This window comes from Pseudochaenichthys georgianus, chromosome 10 (genome assembly GCF_902827115.2).
Source record: "Pseudochaenichthys georgianus chromosome 10, fPseGeo1.2, whole genome shotgun sequence".
In the NCBI taxonomy this organism is placed as follows: Eukaryota; Metazoa; Chordata; class Actinopteri; order Perciformes; family Channichthyidae; genus Pseudochaenichthys; species Pseudochaenichthys georgianus.
This window is the reverse complement of record NC_047512.1, coordinates 31,732,470-31,747,998: the sequence shown is the minus strand read 5'-3', so window position 1 is coordinate 31,747,998 and position 15,529 is coordinate 31,732,470. Positions and strand designations below refer to the sequence as shown.

General features: G+C 40.1%; 1 protein-coding gene across 1 annotated transcript; it reads right to left on the bottom strand.

The window, feature by feature from the left end:
- Positions 1 to 870: 870 nt before the first annotated feature.
- Positions 871 to 12,537, bottom strand: LOC117454401 (endothelin receptor type B-like). Its single transcript, XM_034093623.2, has 8 exons — positions 12,372 to 12,537; positions 7,100 to 7,648; positions 5,648 to 5,760; positions 4,593 to 4,797; positions 3,704 to 3,853; positions 2,835 to 2,968; positions 2,641 to 2,749; positions 871 to 2,560 (listed from the first exon to the last, which is right to left on the bottom strand). The coding sequence occupies exons 2-8, from the start codon at positions 7,520 to 7,522 to the stop codon at positions 2,426 to 2,428; spliced, it is 1,269 nt and encodes a 422-aa protein (XP_033949514.1). The 5' UTR covers positions 7,523 to 7,648; positions 12,372 to 12,537; the 3' UTR covers positions 871 to 2,425.
- Positions 12,538 to 15,529: the final 2,992 nt, after the last annotated feature.

Below are 15,529 nucleotides of genomic sequence, written 5' to 3'. Positions count from 1 at the left end.
TGTGTGTGTGTGTGTGTGTGTGTGTGTGTGTGTGTGTGTGTGTGTGTGTGTGTGTGTGTGTGTTTATTTATCACGGGCACATAGTATCTGTCCCCGGCTGTTTGAAGAGCAAGCATGGGAAACAAAAGACAGCGTTTACCTGTTTGCATCCAGCTAGTAACACACACAGTTACAATCACACTCCCTAATTGACATAATTAATAGATAGTTTAGCTTCTCACTATCATTTGCTGTGGCCCATTGATGTTAACGATCGTAACTGAAAGGCTGCCTGTCAAACATAAACATTCAGCCACGTGACTCGCTCCATAGTTTCTCATTGGTTAACTGGACTTATAACTTCTCACTGTACATTTTACATTTATATCTAATTTAATATGTCCACAAATAGAATTGTATTTGTCAGATGGTCTACATATTTTTATATTCATGGTCAACTTTTTATTTCCCCTATGTTTATATTGTATAATTGTTTTCTTCTACTCTTTTTTTATTTTGTAATTATGTGCAATACTTTGTTTTACATGCTGCTGCAACAAACGTTTTGTGTTTTTTCCCCAATTTGGGATCAATAAAGTTGATCTTATCTTATCTTAACCAACTATAAAGCGTATTTTTGTAAAGGTAAAAGTGCTATTATCAATGTAGTACAAATTAGATAACGTTTTTTTTTAAACACTGAAGTATGTCTGCTTATAAAATGTTGGATTCCTGTTACTTTTATTTGTATTTTCATAAAATTGATTTTTTGAAACAAGAACCATTTTTCAATATCAAAAAATGGTGATGGTGCCCCATTGCAGTAACTATAGGGGTCCTGTCCCCCCTGTTGAAGAACCACGCTTTAGTAAAAACCTCAGACAACACAAATGCTATAAAATAATATTTATTACAGCATACTCCAACAAATAGGTACGGTATAAATGTAATTTAAAACACCGGGGCATATATTCACATTACATTAATCTTCAACCTGAAATTACCTCAGTCTCTATAGAGAGGGTCACAGAGCTGCTCAGACCTCTATCCTAAAGCAGCGCAGAGATGGCACACACACTCATGAGTTCATGAGTCACATGATCAGCTGATTTGAGCTTTCCATGGAGATATTTTCACATTAATTATAGATTATATTAAAAAGAGTTGAAAATGCTTCAGTGCGAACAAACACCTTGTCTGGTTATCAGCACGTTTTTAAAAAAGGCACCTTCCCTCTTTAGTCTGATATTTAGAACTATAAGAGGATTACATTATAGTCATCTTGTGTTTGTATCATAAGTGACTTACTGGTAATGTTGAAGACGGTTTGAATTTGCTTACGATGATTTCAAAATGGTTATTTCATGATGTGCTGGTATCACAAGATTTGTCACAAGTACAGCTAGATACAGATGTCCTGAAGGTAATCGTAAAATATCAGGAACACATGTATCTTTCAGTTCTGCAGCTTACATAATACATTTCTCACTATGAGCTCCTTTGAAGAAAATCATGTTGGTTAAATAATGGATTACTAGGATTAAATTCAATGCAAAAACATGTATCTAAATAACTTCTATGAACTTTACACAGTGACCAGAAACTTCTTGAACACATCCAGCTACAACATTTATTTTTTCCTTCCTAAATCTTTTTAAATGGGTCAAGTTTAGGATATGCTTTCCGCAAGCAGCTCTCAGAAGTCCTTTCCAGCAGCTACGGGAAACCGAAATAACAAATGACCACCTCACGTTAAACAATATCCACGTGTTTCGTAATACTTTCTTGTAAAAATAGAAGCTACATTATAATAAAGGACGGGTTAAGACTTTATACACAGTGGAAAACGCGTACAACAGCTTGAATAATGCAATAATAAAAGTCCTTATAAATGATCTCCTCTGTGTGGCATGATTGGAGTCATCTGCTGTTTATTGTCAGCGTTCAAAGACAACAGCTGCTCTCTGCATGATTTCAGGCGTCGATGACTTCGGGATAAAATATTTCCGAAGTTTGGCTCCACACATGACAGCGGGGCCCTTTTCACTATGATGTCACCGGGCAGCATGGGATCGGTTCAGCGGCTTTTCAGATAATCAGCGTTTGATTGTGTTTATTATTGCAGAGGCAACAGTTTCCCTTCACTGTGAGGTATTAAAGCTTCAGTATTGCAGCTGTTATTCAGACATAAGGCAAGGTATAATCATAGGTCTTCTTGTAAATAATCCTGTACCTACATTTACATGCGGCTTTAATAAACATTCTATATAAATGTAGCGACTTCAGTCCTCTATAACAGCCACAGATTTAAGACATCATATGTTTTGGCAGCCTGATCAGGTACAGTCCTGTTTCCTCCTCCGTCCTTCCTTCAGTGATTCCTTCTCCGTTTCCTCCGGGAGCCGATGGGAACACGAGGTATGGCAGGATATGTGTGTGTGTGTGTTTATGAAGAGCTTGTGTATTTCTGACTGGAGCTGGAGCGGTCCAGCCCGTTCCCGTGACAAGAGCCCTTCCAGCGCCCCCCCGAGCCTCGTTCGTCCAGAGGAGATGTCCTGTAGCACCAGCAGCACAGGCAAGACTGCGGGACAAAGAACACACAGTCATCAATTTCTACATTCTATATATACAATGTGTAGTGCCATTTTAGTAGCCTCTTACCTGGAAGCAGTTTTTAAACTTCTGGCTGACAAAGTAGAGGGCGATGGGGTTAATGCAGGAGTTTAAGGAAGCCATGTTGATGCCGATGTAATCCATCACTAACAAGAAGCTGTCGGGTGCGACAAGTGCAAAGTTTCAAGTGAGGAATACAGGAAGGCGGAGAGCAGAGGGTGACGTTGGCAGTGTCGTCTTACCTGAGCAGCTCACAGCGGTTGGGGTCATTTTCGTCATAAATAGTTTTCTTCAGGATGCGACTCAGATGGAGAGGCAGCCAGCAGAGAGCGAAGATCAGCACGAGGCAGAACACCGTCTTCGCTACTTCCCTCCGCTGCACACACACGCACACACACACACACACACACACACACACACACACACACACACACACACACACACACACACACACACACACACACACACACACACACACACACACACACACACACACACACACACACACACACACACACACACACACACACACACACACACACACACACACACACACACACACACACACACACGCACACACTCATTGAGAATTAAAATAATTCTTTGGTATTTGTTCATGACCTCTATCTCAAAGTACTACAACAGTAACATCCTGCTTTTGAAGTTAAATTAATCTACTGATATAAAGTGAATTGTATGACTGTCAAAGGAGACATTGTCCTGCCTTGAATGGTTTACGATAAATACTTTTCCTGATTATACTTACACACTTTTACTAAAGTAAGATTTTCAAACCACTTGTGACAGAAGCTTTTTCTACAATATAAGTAACTTTACCTCATTCAATGCTTTATTGTCTACAGTTTAGATATGGCAATACAAAATGTAAGGCTCCTCCAACATGCAACATGAATATATAGGACATAAAACAGATAAAACCAATGCAAATAGTGCAAGAAATAACAGAATAGAAATACAATAGTGCAAGAGAATGTTGCAGGATGTGCAAGTCAATACAAATGAAATAGCAGAATAGTCTTTATATAAATGGAATACGATATATAGATAAATAAATAGCAAGATGCAAACAGATGAATGTTTCTGGATGTACCTGTTTCATGTGGTCGTTGAGTGCGATGCGCATGCCTTTCTTGCGACTGAGCATCTCACAGGACATGAGGGTGTAGAAGACTCCTGTGCAGGCCAGGGGGAAGCAGAAGTAGAAGCCAAACAGCCACCAGTCCTTCATGTTGTGGTAGAGCTGGAAAAATGTTCACAGGTCCACACGGTTGGAGATTGCATTTCATGCTATGCCATCAAGAAACAAAGACATGTAGTATTGTAAAGAAATGGGCACTGACCCCCCCGAGACCTGGGTTAATGAGACTTGGTAGAGACACGCTGAATTAGTTACAGACTTGTTTTGGTTTGAAATAAATTCTTCCTTTTGTATTTATTTTTGCCCTTGTGGTTGATTTAGTTGAAAGAATTTAAGACATTTCCTCAATTAAATCCAAATACCATCTTTTCAACATATTTCACCCGCTCAGGCTGAATTATGCATTATAGCTCATTTCATCAAGCGGAATTCACTGATTTGAATAGTCACATGAAAAGACATTGCAGCAATATCCTCTATTTCCACCCTGTCTTGCGTTTCCCCCAGACCCATCTGGTTTAAATAAACTTTAAGTACCCACATATTGGAAATATCTTCCCAATGTGTGCCTGTGTGCAGCTGTCTAAATGTACTGTGATCACATTCAGATGATTTGCATGCTGGTTGTGTTACATTTTCTGGAATTACTAATTACTTGGTGGCAGAGCTTCAATATTATCCTGATGAAAGAAAACTAAACTGTTCAGATGCTGCTTGTGCTTAAAAGTAAAATCCGAGAGATCTCAATCAGTGTGCAGGATTTTCAGCACATGTTGGAAAACAGCAAACAATTCCTCATTCTGTGGAAGGCAACATGGAAGTTTATTGAGTTTTGTTCTACCTTCATGAAGCTGCCGGTCTGTTCTGGGTGCAGCAGACACACGCGCAGCTTGTTGCCTCTGTACGGTATCTCCAGCATGTCGAAGGCCAGCACCTCAGGGACCGCCAGCGCCACGGCAACGAGCCAGATCAGCGTCACCTCCACCGCTTTCCACAGAGGGATGCCCATCCCCTTCACCCTGCTCCATGACGTCACGGCGTGGTAGCTGTACACAAACACAGACAGCTGCTTTCAGAACTACACGGTACTCATTGGTTAGGTTCTGGTTTGACACCAACAATGGCTACATTGTTCTAAGGTGGCCACCAGATGTTGAAGTTGTTTCCACTTCCTGTCATAGTTTAGACACAATGTCTCATACAAACCACGAAGTATTTATATTATCGCTATGAAGAAATGGAATCCATCTCTTTGTTTGTTTTCAAAACGATTGATGTTGATTCCACAGCCAAGGACAAGTATTACTTGACGGCCATGATTATTTTTATTGGCTTTTTGCGTGTATGGATAGTAGACTGGAATGACCTGGTCCGCTGTGTTAAGGATCCAGCCTTAAAACACGGGTCGCCCAAACTACCATGAGATCTACCAGGGTGCATCCAGTCCTATCTTATAAACATAAACATGTCCATTTCTGTATATATATGTACATTTGAGTCCTATATTATTGCTTCAAGTCTGTGGTCTTGGTATGCGTCAAGTCTTTTTCAAAACTGTCCTTAAAACTCACATGGAAGAAATCAGTTAGTATTATAGAGAGTGACCAAGTTCCTTCTAAGAGTAGGCCATGGTAGATGATGAATGAGTTAAACATATAAATATCTCTGAGGAGGCAGGGGTTTGTGTAACTGAAGGTAAATGTTACTTTTTTCTAGAAATACTTGACTTGGACTTCCAGCTATGGCAGGGTATTGTCCTGGATGTCGGTACAACTGAAATCTTTGTTACTGGTTTGGAACAGTAACAAGATCTCTAGGTTTAACAGCTGTCATTCAACATCTCAATGTAATTGCTTGCTGTTGTTTGTTGTGTGATTGTGTTGGTAATGTACTCACCGGTCGATACTGAGGGCACACAGGCTGAGGACGGTGATTCCAACTGAAGCTTTCTGGATAAACGGCATCAGCTTACAGACGTACACGCCAAACGGCCAGTCCTCGGCTATTAGCTGCAGAGAATAATGGAGGCAGACAGTGAGGAAAGGGGGGCTGTGGAGCAGTGGGTTAGTGCGTTGGTGTTCGTATCAGGGAAGCACAGGTTCAAACCCCACTGCATGTCGTTGTGTCCCTGGGCAAGACACTTCACCCCAAATTTGTCCTGTGGGGATTGCCCACAGTATTGAGTATGTAAGTCGCTTTGGATAAAAGCGTCTAACAAGTGACATGTAATGAAAGATTTTATGATAAGAGGTGTCCCCTGTGCAAACACATTTTTGAGGTTCATGTAGGGGCCCTGTCTTCCTAGTGTCAGTATTACCAAGGCAGCTCGCCAAAGTCAACATTTCCTCCCCACAGTTAATGTCCTAAGGGTAATCAAGTAGTCAATTCAGGACAATATATTTGACAGCAAACCAGCCAAATGTTGTCAGCCACTTTACGAGATTTAGAGTTATGTCATTAGCAACGCTTGGTTGTACAACTTTTAAGTTTTAAAACCAAGTCTGTTATCAATACAGCAGATCCTGCTCCTCGTTTGAGATATTATGAATGTACTCTAGTCATATTTGGGTTGTCACAAATACATAAAATATAATCAGTAACATGACTCAAAGTGACTGTTTTTCAGATTTGTCTGGATAAAATACAGCACCACATTCCAGCTATATTCACTTCAAAGTCAATTATTCATCAGATTTGGAGGATAAAACAAGTTTCACATGTTGTTTTCTCCTTTTTTTGTAACTTCTTGCTGGCGCACGTTTGTGGTTACAGTATAACTTGAACATTTGGCAGTGACGGCATTTAGACCAAAGCGCACTGGATCTTTTCAGGTCACACACACGAGTTAGGAAAGGACCAGGTTTGTCCTCAACCTTTGACTCGCATCTGCTTTGATTTAGTTTTTTGATTGAAGTGGTCAAATGAAAGTCAAGTGTGCAGAGTCTTTACTTAAAAAAAGGAAATGAACAAAACCACACAAAACACCTTAAATACAGGGACACACTACAGCAATACACTCTTAAATAAACCTTGGCTAACCACAGAATGTGCCAAGAAAGCTGTCGCAAACGGTCCCCTCGTAACTGTGAAAGTGCAGTGAAGGAAATTACTTTAGATTAAAGTCTTATCAAATTAGACACAGACCAAGCGACGCTTTGCAATACGTTAGAAACATTTGAAGTTTTAATTTTGCGTGAAATGCCTGAATTGTTGCATCAAGATGTTAAGTCACCTGCCTCTTCTCATTTAAAAGTGAATAAATACATGTAATGGCTCGATTCAACCATCAAATGATATGATCAGTTCCAAAATCAAACCTGGCAACAATCAAGGGATACATGTGGTTACCTTAAACACATTGATGGGGATGGCGATGATGATATAAAGCAGGTCTCCCAGAGCCAGGCTGCCAATCAGGACATTGGGTCCATTCCTCATGCACTTGTTCTTATAAATGATCCGGAGCAGTGTGGAGTTGCCGATGATCCCCACCACAAAGATCAGGCAGGACACGATGGTGTTCACATACTTGAAGGCTTGCTTTATCTCCGTGGGATTTACGCACATGGGGGGGAAGGAGCCCTGTGGACGGCCCTTCTGGGGGGGCTGAAGCGGGACGGAGGCGTTGCTCTTGGAGGGTTCTGAAGCCTCCGGGCCCCCCACGGTGTCCCGGACCAACCGGGACGCCCCGACCTGGGCGACCATCAGGAAACACAGAAGAACGGCAACAGCCCTCATCTTCTCACTCACGCACACAACACGTTCGCTCATTCAAAGGCACTCGACGTACTGAAAATACACACTTAAAGGACCTCACACAGATATGCTCACACACATGCACACATCGTGCCTTGCTCTGGTCTGGGTGGCGTGGGTTTGAATCCGAGCTTGTTTGACCTGCAGAAACGTAAGGAAATGCACAGGTTAAACACAGCAATAGTTTTGTGTATTTCATTCCAATGGGTGAATTGGCATGACATTTTTATTTATTTTACACACGTTCATTATCTCCTGAGGATGAATCCATCTGGTTTCGTCAATCCCTTTATTTGTATAGTGCCAGCAGCATTTCAAATTGTTCACTTACCCAGTGAAATATCTTTAATTCTACTAGATAGAATGTCACAAAATCTTGTATAAATGTTCATGATCCCCAAAGGAGGAATCTTACTAGCTTTTGTGATCCCCTTCTACTACTACTAGATAGAATGTCACACATTGGGTAAAGATATTCATGATGTCAAAAGAATAAATCAAGATGGCTTTGGAGATCCGCTGACTGTTTCTCTTGAACCACCATTATTCTCTTGAGGGCCAAGGTCTCCACATCTATGGAAAAATAGCCATGAAAGTTGGAGCGCAGATTCATGGTCCCCTCAGGATAAATGTTAACTTCCCTTAGTGTTTCATCTCCTGTCATTATCAGATACACTTTTTCTCTTGAACCAAAACTCGTTCACACATTTCTGCAGAACTAATCACATTCTGATCATCCTCAGTGGTACTTTGGGTTTAGTGGGTATAAATATAATAAATGTTGCATGCAAGAACATTAAACATCAAGGAGATGTTCCAGTCTCTGGCTCAACGCACTGCAGTGTAGCTACCATAGCCACTAATTGTTAGGAACCTTGACTCAATAGCTTGGAGGACTCAAATGCACAACCCAGAGACAAAAAAGGTTTGAAGAAAAATAATCTTTACTTGCAAAAAACAAAATTACTCTTTTAGAGGAAATAAGAAACTGACAAAAGTAAAGCGGTCTCATGGAGGAAAAAAGGCAAAACACTGAATCTCTTTAAGCAATGGCTGGGATCTGGCTTCTTGGGACAATGAACAAGGCGAACCGACAACTAACAAGGGGAGACAGGACAATATATACATGAGGTAAGTGGGCACAGGTGGAAACAATCAGGGGCGGGGCAGACACTGACGATGGCGGGAAAAGGAACCAGAGCAGGAAGTAAAGGGACCTAGAATGAGACAAGGTGAGTACAAAATAAAACAGGAAGTGGAACATAAACTAAACTAACATGAACATGACGAACACAAATATGACAAAACTTAACATAATTGATGGGACACTACACTAATCTCTGTAGACTTGTTGTCCTGTTTATTTTTCGAACTGGATTTATTAACAGGGTTTATAATAAAGCAAGGAGGCTTATAAGTGATGTGTTCACAACGGAAAAACATCTGAATAATGTAAAAGAACATTTTAGTGAAGTGGAAAAGTCTTCTTAGGGCAGAAAGGGGTGAAATGACCAGAAAGAGTATAGGGGCCGTGGAACATTAAACAGACAAATGGAATCATGATAACTGAGGTTAGATGAGGAGCAGCTGTGTGTGTGTGTGTGTGTGTGTGTGTGTGTGTGTGTGTGTGTGTGTGTGTGTGTGTGTGTGTGTGTCTGTGTGTGTGTGTGTGTATATGTATGATACCAGCTTGCCCTGGGGCGTCTCTGGGAATAAATGGGCTGATTGACGATTAACACACACACACACACACACACACACACACACACACACACACACACACACACACACACACACACACACACACACACACACACACACACACACACACACACACACACACACACACACACACACACACACACACACACACACACACACACACACACACACACACACACACACACACACACACACACACACACACACACACACACACACACACACACACACACACACACACACAATCTCTCTATCTCAATAAGAATGTATGGATCTCTTGACACCATGGTTTGGAAAGGGGACAAATGCTTTACTTGTTAATGAGCACATCTAGGAATGTGCTTAAACTTAATGAACCCAACTTGCACGCCATACAAACACACACAGTACTAATACACCCCCTCAAACCCAACTCACACACTCAAAGGCACAAAGTAAGATGGACAAACTCACACACATATCACAAGGAATCAGTTTTGAACATTCTCGTCTTCACTTGTCCTCCATCATCTGAATTATGCGTTTGTGTTTTATAACATGGACCCTCATTAGGCCATGTCATAGCGTGCCTGTCTGATCAAATTGGAAAGCTGAGTCTTAACCATACTGATCCTCTTAATCAAATAAAGTCTACTTTCAAAATCATCTCCGACCTTTAGTTCTGCTGGCTTCACTTCTTAGAAAAGAAAGAGGTGGAAAGTTGGCAACCAGCCAGGCAGAAGTGGATGGGGAAATTAGTTGTCAAAATACTTTGGGTTTGGGTGTGGGAAGAGGGAACGTTAAGACGAGCATGAAACAATAGGAAATGTTATTTAAAAAGTACAAAGAAAAACAGGAACAGAATGGCCAGAAAAAAGGTCAGGTTTGAGATGAATGTGTTTGGACAACAGGAGGAAAAAGGAAAGCACAGGAAATAAAAAGCCACAAGAGGGGAAAGAGTTAGAGGTGAGTTACTCTGCCTATGAGGACAGGATGCATACGAGTGAACTGAAGGCACTAAAAGACAGATGTGAAGAGGGAGGGATTTAAAAAAATGAATTATATTTATATAAATAAAATAAATTCAGTAGAAAATGCATTATGTAATTTTGAGCCAAGGCTTTTGAAAGAAATGGCCTCTCATTTCAATGTTTTGTGTCTGTGTCTGGATCAATTGATGGAGTTATAGAGTAATCAGGTAAAACATAACTAACAACTTTATAAGTCTATAACACCTGACGATTTTCTGTACCAGATTTAACGCATGCGGTCATCTATTTAGTCGCAGTAGTACTCAGATACAAGTAGCACTTGTTAAAGTACGACATTGCAAGTAAAAGTCCTGTATTTAAAATAAGTAAATGTACATAACTATTATCATTCTGTGTACTGATTTATTTGTAAATTAGGAAAGTAGTAAATACTGATGCAACACTTAAGATTTGAACTAATGCAGTTTACAAGTTTACTACAGTGGTTCCATATCTAGGGGTCTTGCCCCTCCAAAGGGTCATAAGATAAATCAGCGGGGTCATGAGTTTTGGACTTATCTCTAATAACCTCTTAGACATCGTTTCCCCTTTAAGCGTCTACGTGACTTAACTCAAACACTTATTTAGATGACATATATTTGTGAAAAGTAATTTTGGTGAATATATAGATGTCTGGTTTTCTAAAGCAAAGTCAGAAATGCAGCAGAGCGGAAGTTTAAAGTAGAATAACAAGGCAATTCTCAAGTACCTCGGAAATTCTACAGTATTGATTAAACATACTTCGTTTTCAGGGTTATATTTGGTTGTTTAAACACTCATCACAGATACAACTCAGGACAGGACAACTATATTCTTGGACAATAATGCAATATACTACTGCAGCAAATCCCACGTAGAGTTTACCATTTTTTTTCCTGATCAACTGATTATGTCATGGTTCTGAGCTTGTCGATTTTGGTGTTGTATTGACATTGCATGCGTTTCTGTTATTTTGCCCCCCTCTGTCTCCGGTTTGTCATAACAAGAATGGTCAAAACAGAAATGCTACATGCAACCCACTAAACATGCCATCACAATGCTGTGTTATACAGATGGTAGAGCGTTACTAGAAACAAGAAATACAAGCTCCACTGCATCCTAAATACAAGGTAATAAAAGTGTATAGCCTCATTTTCGAAAGTGATAAATATGTTTTTTCTGCCAGTTTCCTGTAGGTAGGTGTTTTGCTCTGTAAAACCAGATCCAATAAAATGCCAGTGAACTAGACATGGTTCATTCTTTTGGTTTGAATATGTTATTGTGAGTGCAACAATAGGTACATCCATCATGTCCACCCATCACGCTGCATGAGGCCTCCGGACAGAGCTGCTCGTCGTGCTTATCATACTTTTATAAGAATGTAGTCCTTATATGATCATGCCTGCGCCTAACTGCATGCAAATTATCTTCAACACATCGGGTTACACAACAGGATCAGTTAATGACAAATAATAAATTCCTTAAGCATTAATGTGCTGTAATGTGATGTTCAGTCACTTCATACATTCATAATACAAACAGAAAATAATATTTCTGATTGAAGATACTGCTTTTATTTTACAGAAGCTGAGCAGATGAATGACTCTGAAAATAACAGTTATATTGCTGTAATGTATGAAATAACTGTGAATAAACTGTGAAGAAACCACATAAAGACACAGTGACTTTATCATGTGTTAATGCATTATTTTATGCATTCAATCTTAATGAAGGATAATGCATGCTTTTCTTTGATACTTTTTATCACGGATTTAATGATATGCCATGTGCAAAACAAACAAACAATTTGAAATGCAAACTTGTAAAAGAAAATGTGAAATGATTCACAAAGCTATAATAAATAGTATAAATTCATTTAAATATAAATAAATAATTACATAATATAAACCCTAGCTAAATCATATTTAGCACAATAAATGAAATCACAAAAACACCAGATATTAAATACATTTTTCCAAACAAATCAAAGTTGTATTCATTGCGCCACTTCAGTTCAGCTCATCAAAAGAGGCGCAGTAACTAAAGTCATGTGGCCACTTCTGCGCCAAGTGCGCAGCCAAACCACTCCTTGACTACTTACTATCACCCTCTGCGTTTAGATTAAATCGAGTTTTTAATTCATGTAAACTCACCTCGGTGTTGTGGAGTGGTCAAGACCAAAGTTTCCCGAGAAATATTCCAGCAGAGTTCCACTAAATGTGCCTGATGGTCATGGAATAATTACGATTTGTTCGCTGAGTTCCAGCAGTGAAAGATGTGTGTCCAGCTGCGCGTGAAGTCGCTCCGCTCCTCGCTCCGGCTGCGCCCACTCTGACGCACGGGGGCACCGCGAGGGGCTTTATTCACGAGCCGGGAGGCTGCAGAGACAGCCAATCACCGCGCAGACACGAGCATCCTTCCCTCTGCTGCCAGGACGAAACTAACGCAAACGAAAAATAGTTTTTGTTGCCATATTTTCCTGAAAATTAGCAATGCTTCCTATAATATGTTTTGTGTTTAGCTTTGTATCTTATTTATTGATGTGTGTTTTGTCTTTTTGTATGTGATATGGACCTTGAGTCTGGAATAAAGATTGGAATATCACTATTTTTCCGTGTTTTATAACTAAGACTTGTTGGTTATGGGCTGAGGACGTGTAGCTACAGTTTAGATAAAAGATAAGTTGTCCTCTCTGGTGTGCCGTAAATCCACTGTCATGGGAATGGAGAAGCCCCCAGGGTTTTCCTTTGCAGGACCTCACCAAACACAAGATGCACACACTCCCTGGCATCTGCCTCCTCACAGCATACTTGAACGACCTACATTTTCATTAAGTTTCATCGGGAAAAAACGCATTTTTCAACACATTTCTGATATTGGCACTGGTCAATTTTGAATGTTTGGGCTTCATCCTGCTTACAGAAAATACATTTTGGGAATTAATTTTCCTAATTTTGTTCATTTGGCATGATACATTTGATTCTAATACGTAAACAAAATTAAACCAGACTTTAAAACCTGGCTCTTTCCTATCGTACATGTATCTGCTTGCATACAATGTTTTTAGCAGTGTGTTTCTAGCAAGTGTGTGTGTGTGTGTGTGTGTGTGTGTGTGTGTGTGTGTGTGTGTGTGTCACAAGAACTGCGCATCATTATTGTTACCACAGCCTGACGTTATTAAATCATTAACAGGCATTTTCACCATTATTCACATGGTTACACGCACATGCAGACCTCTCCTCTGCTCCTGTGTGTGTTTGTGTGTGTTTGGGAAGAGGACGTGCTGTTGTCCCTGTGCTCTGTAGTCTACATGTTCTTGGCAACAGGACACAGTTGGACAGTCACTGTCAACCTCTTACTGACCCGTAAACATTCTTCATCCTCTGTCTCAGAAAACTCACTTTGAACACTGCAGCATGAGTCTGGATGTCGTTTAATTTGGCATATTACTCTCAATGAATATAAGAAAGCACTGCGTAAAGCGAGAGCAGCTTACTACTCTTCATTAATAGATGAGAATAAGAATAATGCAAGATTTCTTTTCAGCAATGTAGCCAGGCTGACAGAGAGCCACAACTCTATTGAGCCTTATATTCCCATTGCACTCAGTAGTAATGATTTGATGTGCTTTTTTAATGATAAAATTGTTACTCTTAGAAACAACATTAATGACCTCTTGCCTTTGACCAGTATAGTGTTATCAATAGCTCCCGGAAACCTAAGTTCTAATACTAAATTAGATAGTAAACTGGAATGCTTTTCAGCAAAAAATCTTGAACAATTGAATTAAATGATTCTCTCTTCTAAACCATCAATGTGTATCTTAGACCCAATTCCAACTAAGCTGTTAAAAGAAGTTTTTACATTAATTAGCACTTCTTTATTAAATATTATGAATATGTCTTTATTATCAGGCTATGTTACACAATGATTCAAAGTAGCAGTGATAAAACCGCTTCTTAAAAAGCACAACCTCGATCCAGAGGTTTTAGCCAACTATAGACCTATCTTCCGTTCCTCTTAAACATTCTTGAGAAAGCAGTCGCAAAACAGTTGTGTGATTACTTAAAAAACAATGATTTAATTGAAGATTTTCAGTCTGGCTTTAGAACACATCATAGCACAGAGACAGCTCTGGTTAAAGTCACAAATGACATTCTCATAGCCTCAGACAAAGGACTTGTCTCTATTCTTGTCTTGCTCGATCTCAGTGTTGCATTTGATACTATGGACCATGATATCCTATTGCAAAGACTAGAGCACTTAGTTGGCATACAGGGAACTGCTTTAGGATGGTTTAGGTCCTATCTATCTGAACGCTCTCAGTTTGTACGTGTCAACGATGAATCTTCCATGCAAACCAAAGTGAGCCATGGAGTGCCACAGGGCTCAGTGCTTAGACCTATTTTGTTTACACTATGCTTCCGCTAGGCAATATTGTAAGGAATCATTCTGTAAATTTCCATTGTTATGTGGATGATACTCAACTATATTTGTCCATCAAGCCTGATGAATCCAATAATCTAAATAAAATTCAAGACTGCCTGTCACGGAGGTGATCTCTGGGCCCATAGATCTCGGCCTCTGTTACGGGTTGTGTAGCTTCATTGTTGTTGATTGTGTTCACCTGGTGCCCTGTGTTGTCTCCTCCCCCCTCACCTGTGTCTTCTTGATTGATTAGTGTGTGTGTATTTAGGCTCTGTTTTCCCTGTCAGTGGACAGGTAGTGTGTGGGAGATCCTTGTGGCTGCTGACTGTGTTCAGGGAGGACAGTCATATTGAGGCTGGTGACTATGTGCACATGAGAAATAAATGCCCACACCGGGTTATATTTGAACTCTCTGCCTCTGCCTCCTTGCTTGGTCGGGCCACTCACTCGGCCCAAAGAATCTACGAAACAAACTATCTAAAGATATACTAACTATTGATGGCATTAATTTGGCCTCCAGTGAGACTGTAAGGAATCTTGGTGTTATATTTGATCAGGATTGATCTTTTAACACCCACATAAAATCAATCTCAAGGACCGCCTACTTCCATCTACGTAACATTGCAAAAATCAGGAATATCTTGCCTCAAAACGATGCAGAGAAACTAGTCCATGCATTTGTTACTTCAAGGCTGGATTATTGTAACTCCTTATTATCAGGGTGTACCAAGAAGTCAGTCAAGTCACTTCAGCTGATTCAAAATGCTGCAGCTCGTGTACTAACCAGAGTTAGGAAAAGGGACCACATTACTCCTGTTCTGGCTGCCTTACACTGGCTCCCTATAGAACACAGGATAGAATTTAAAATTCTTCTTCTCGCCTA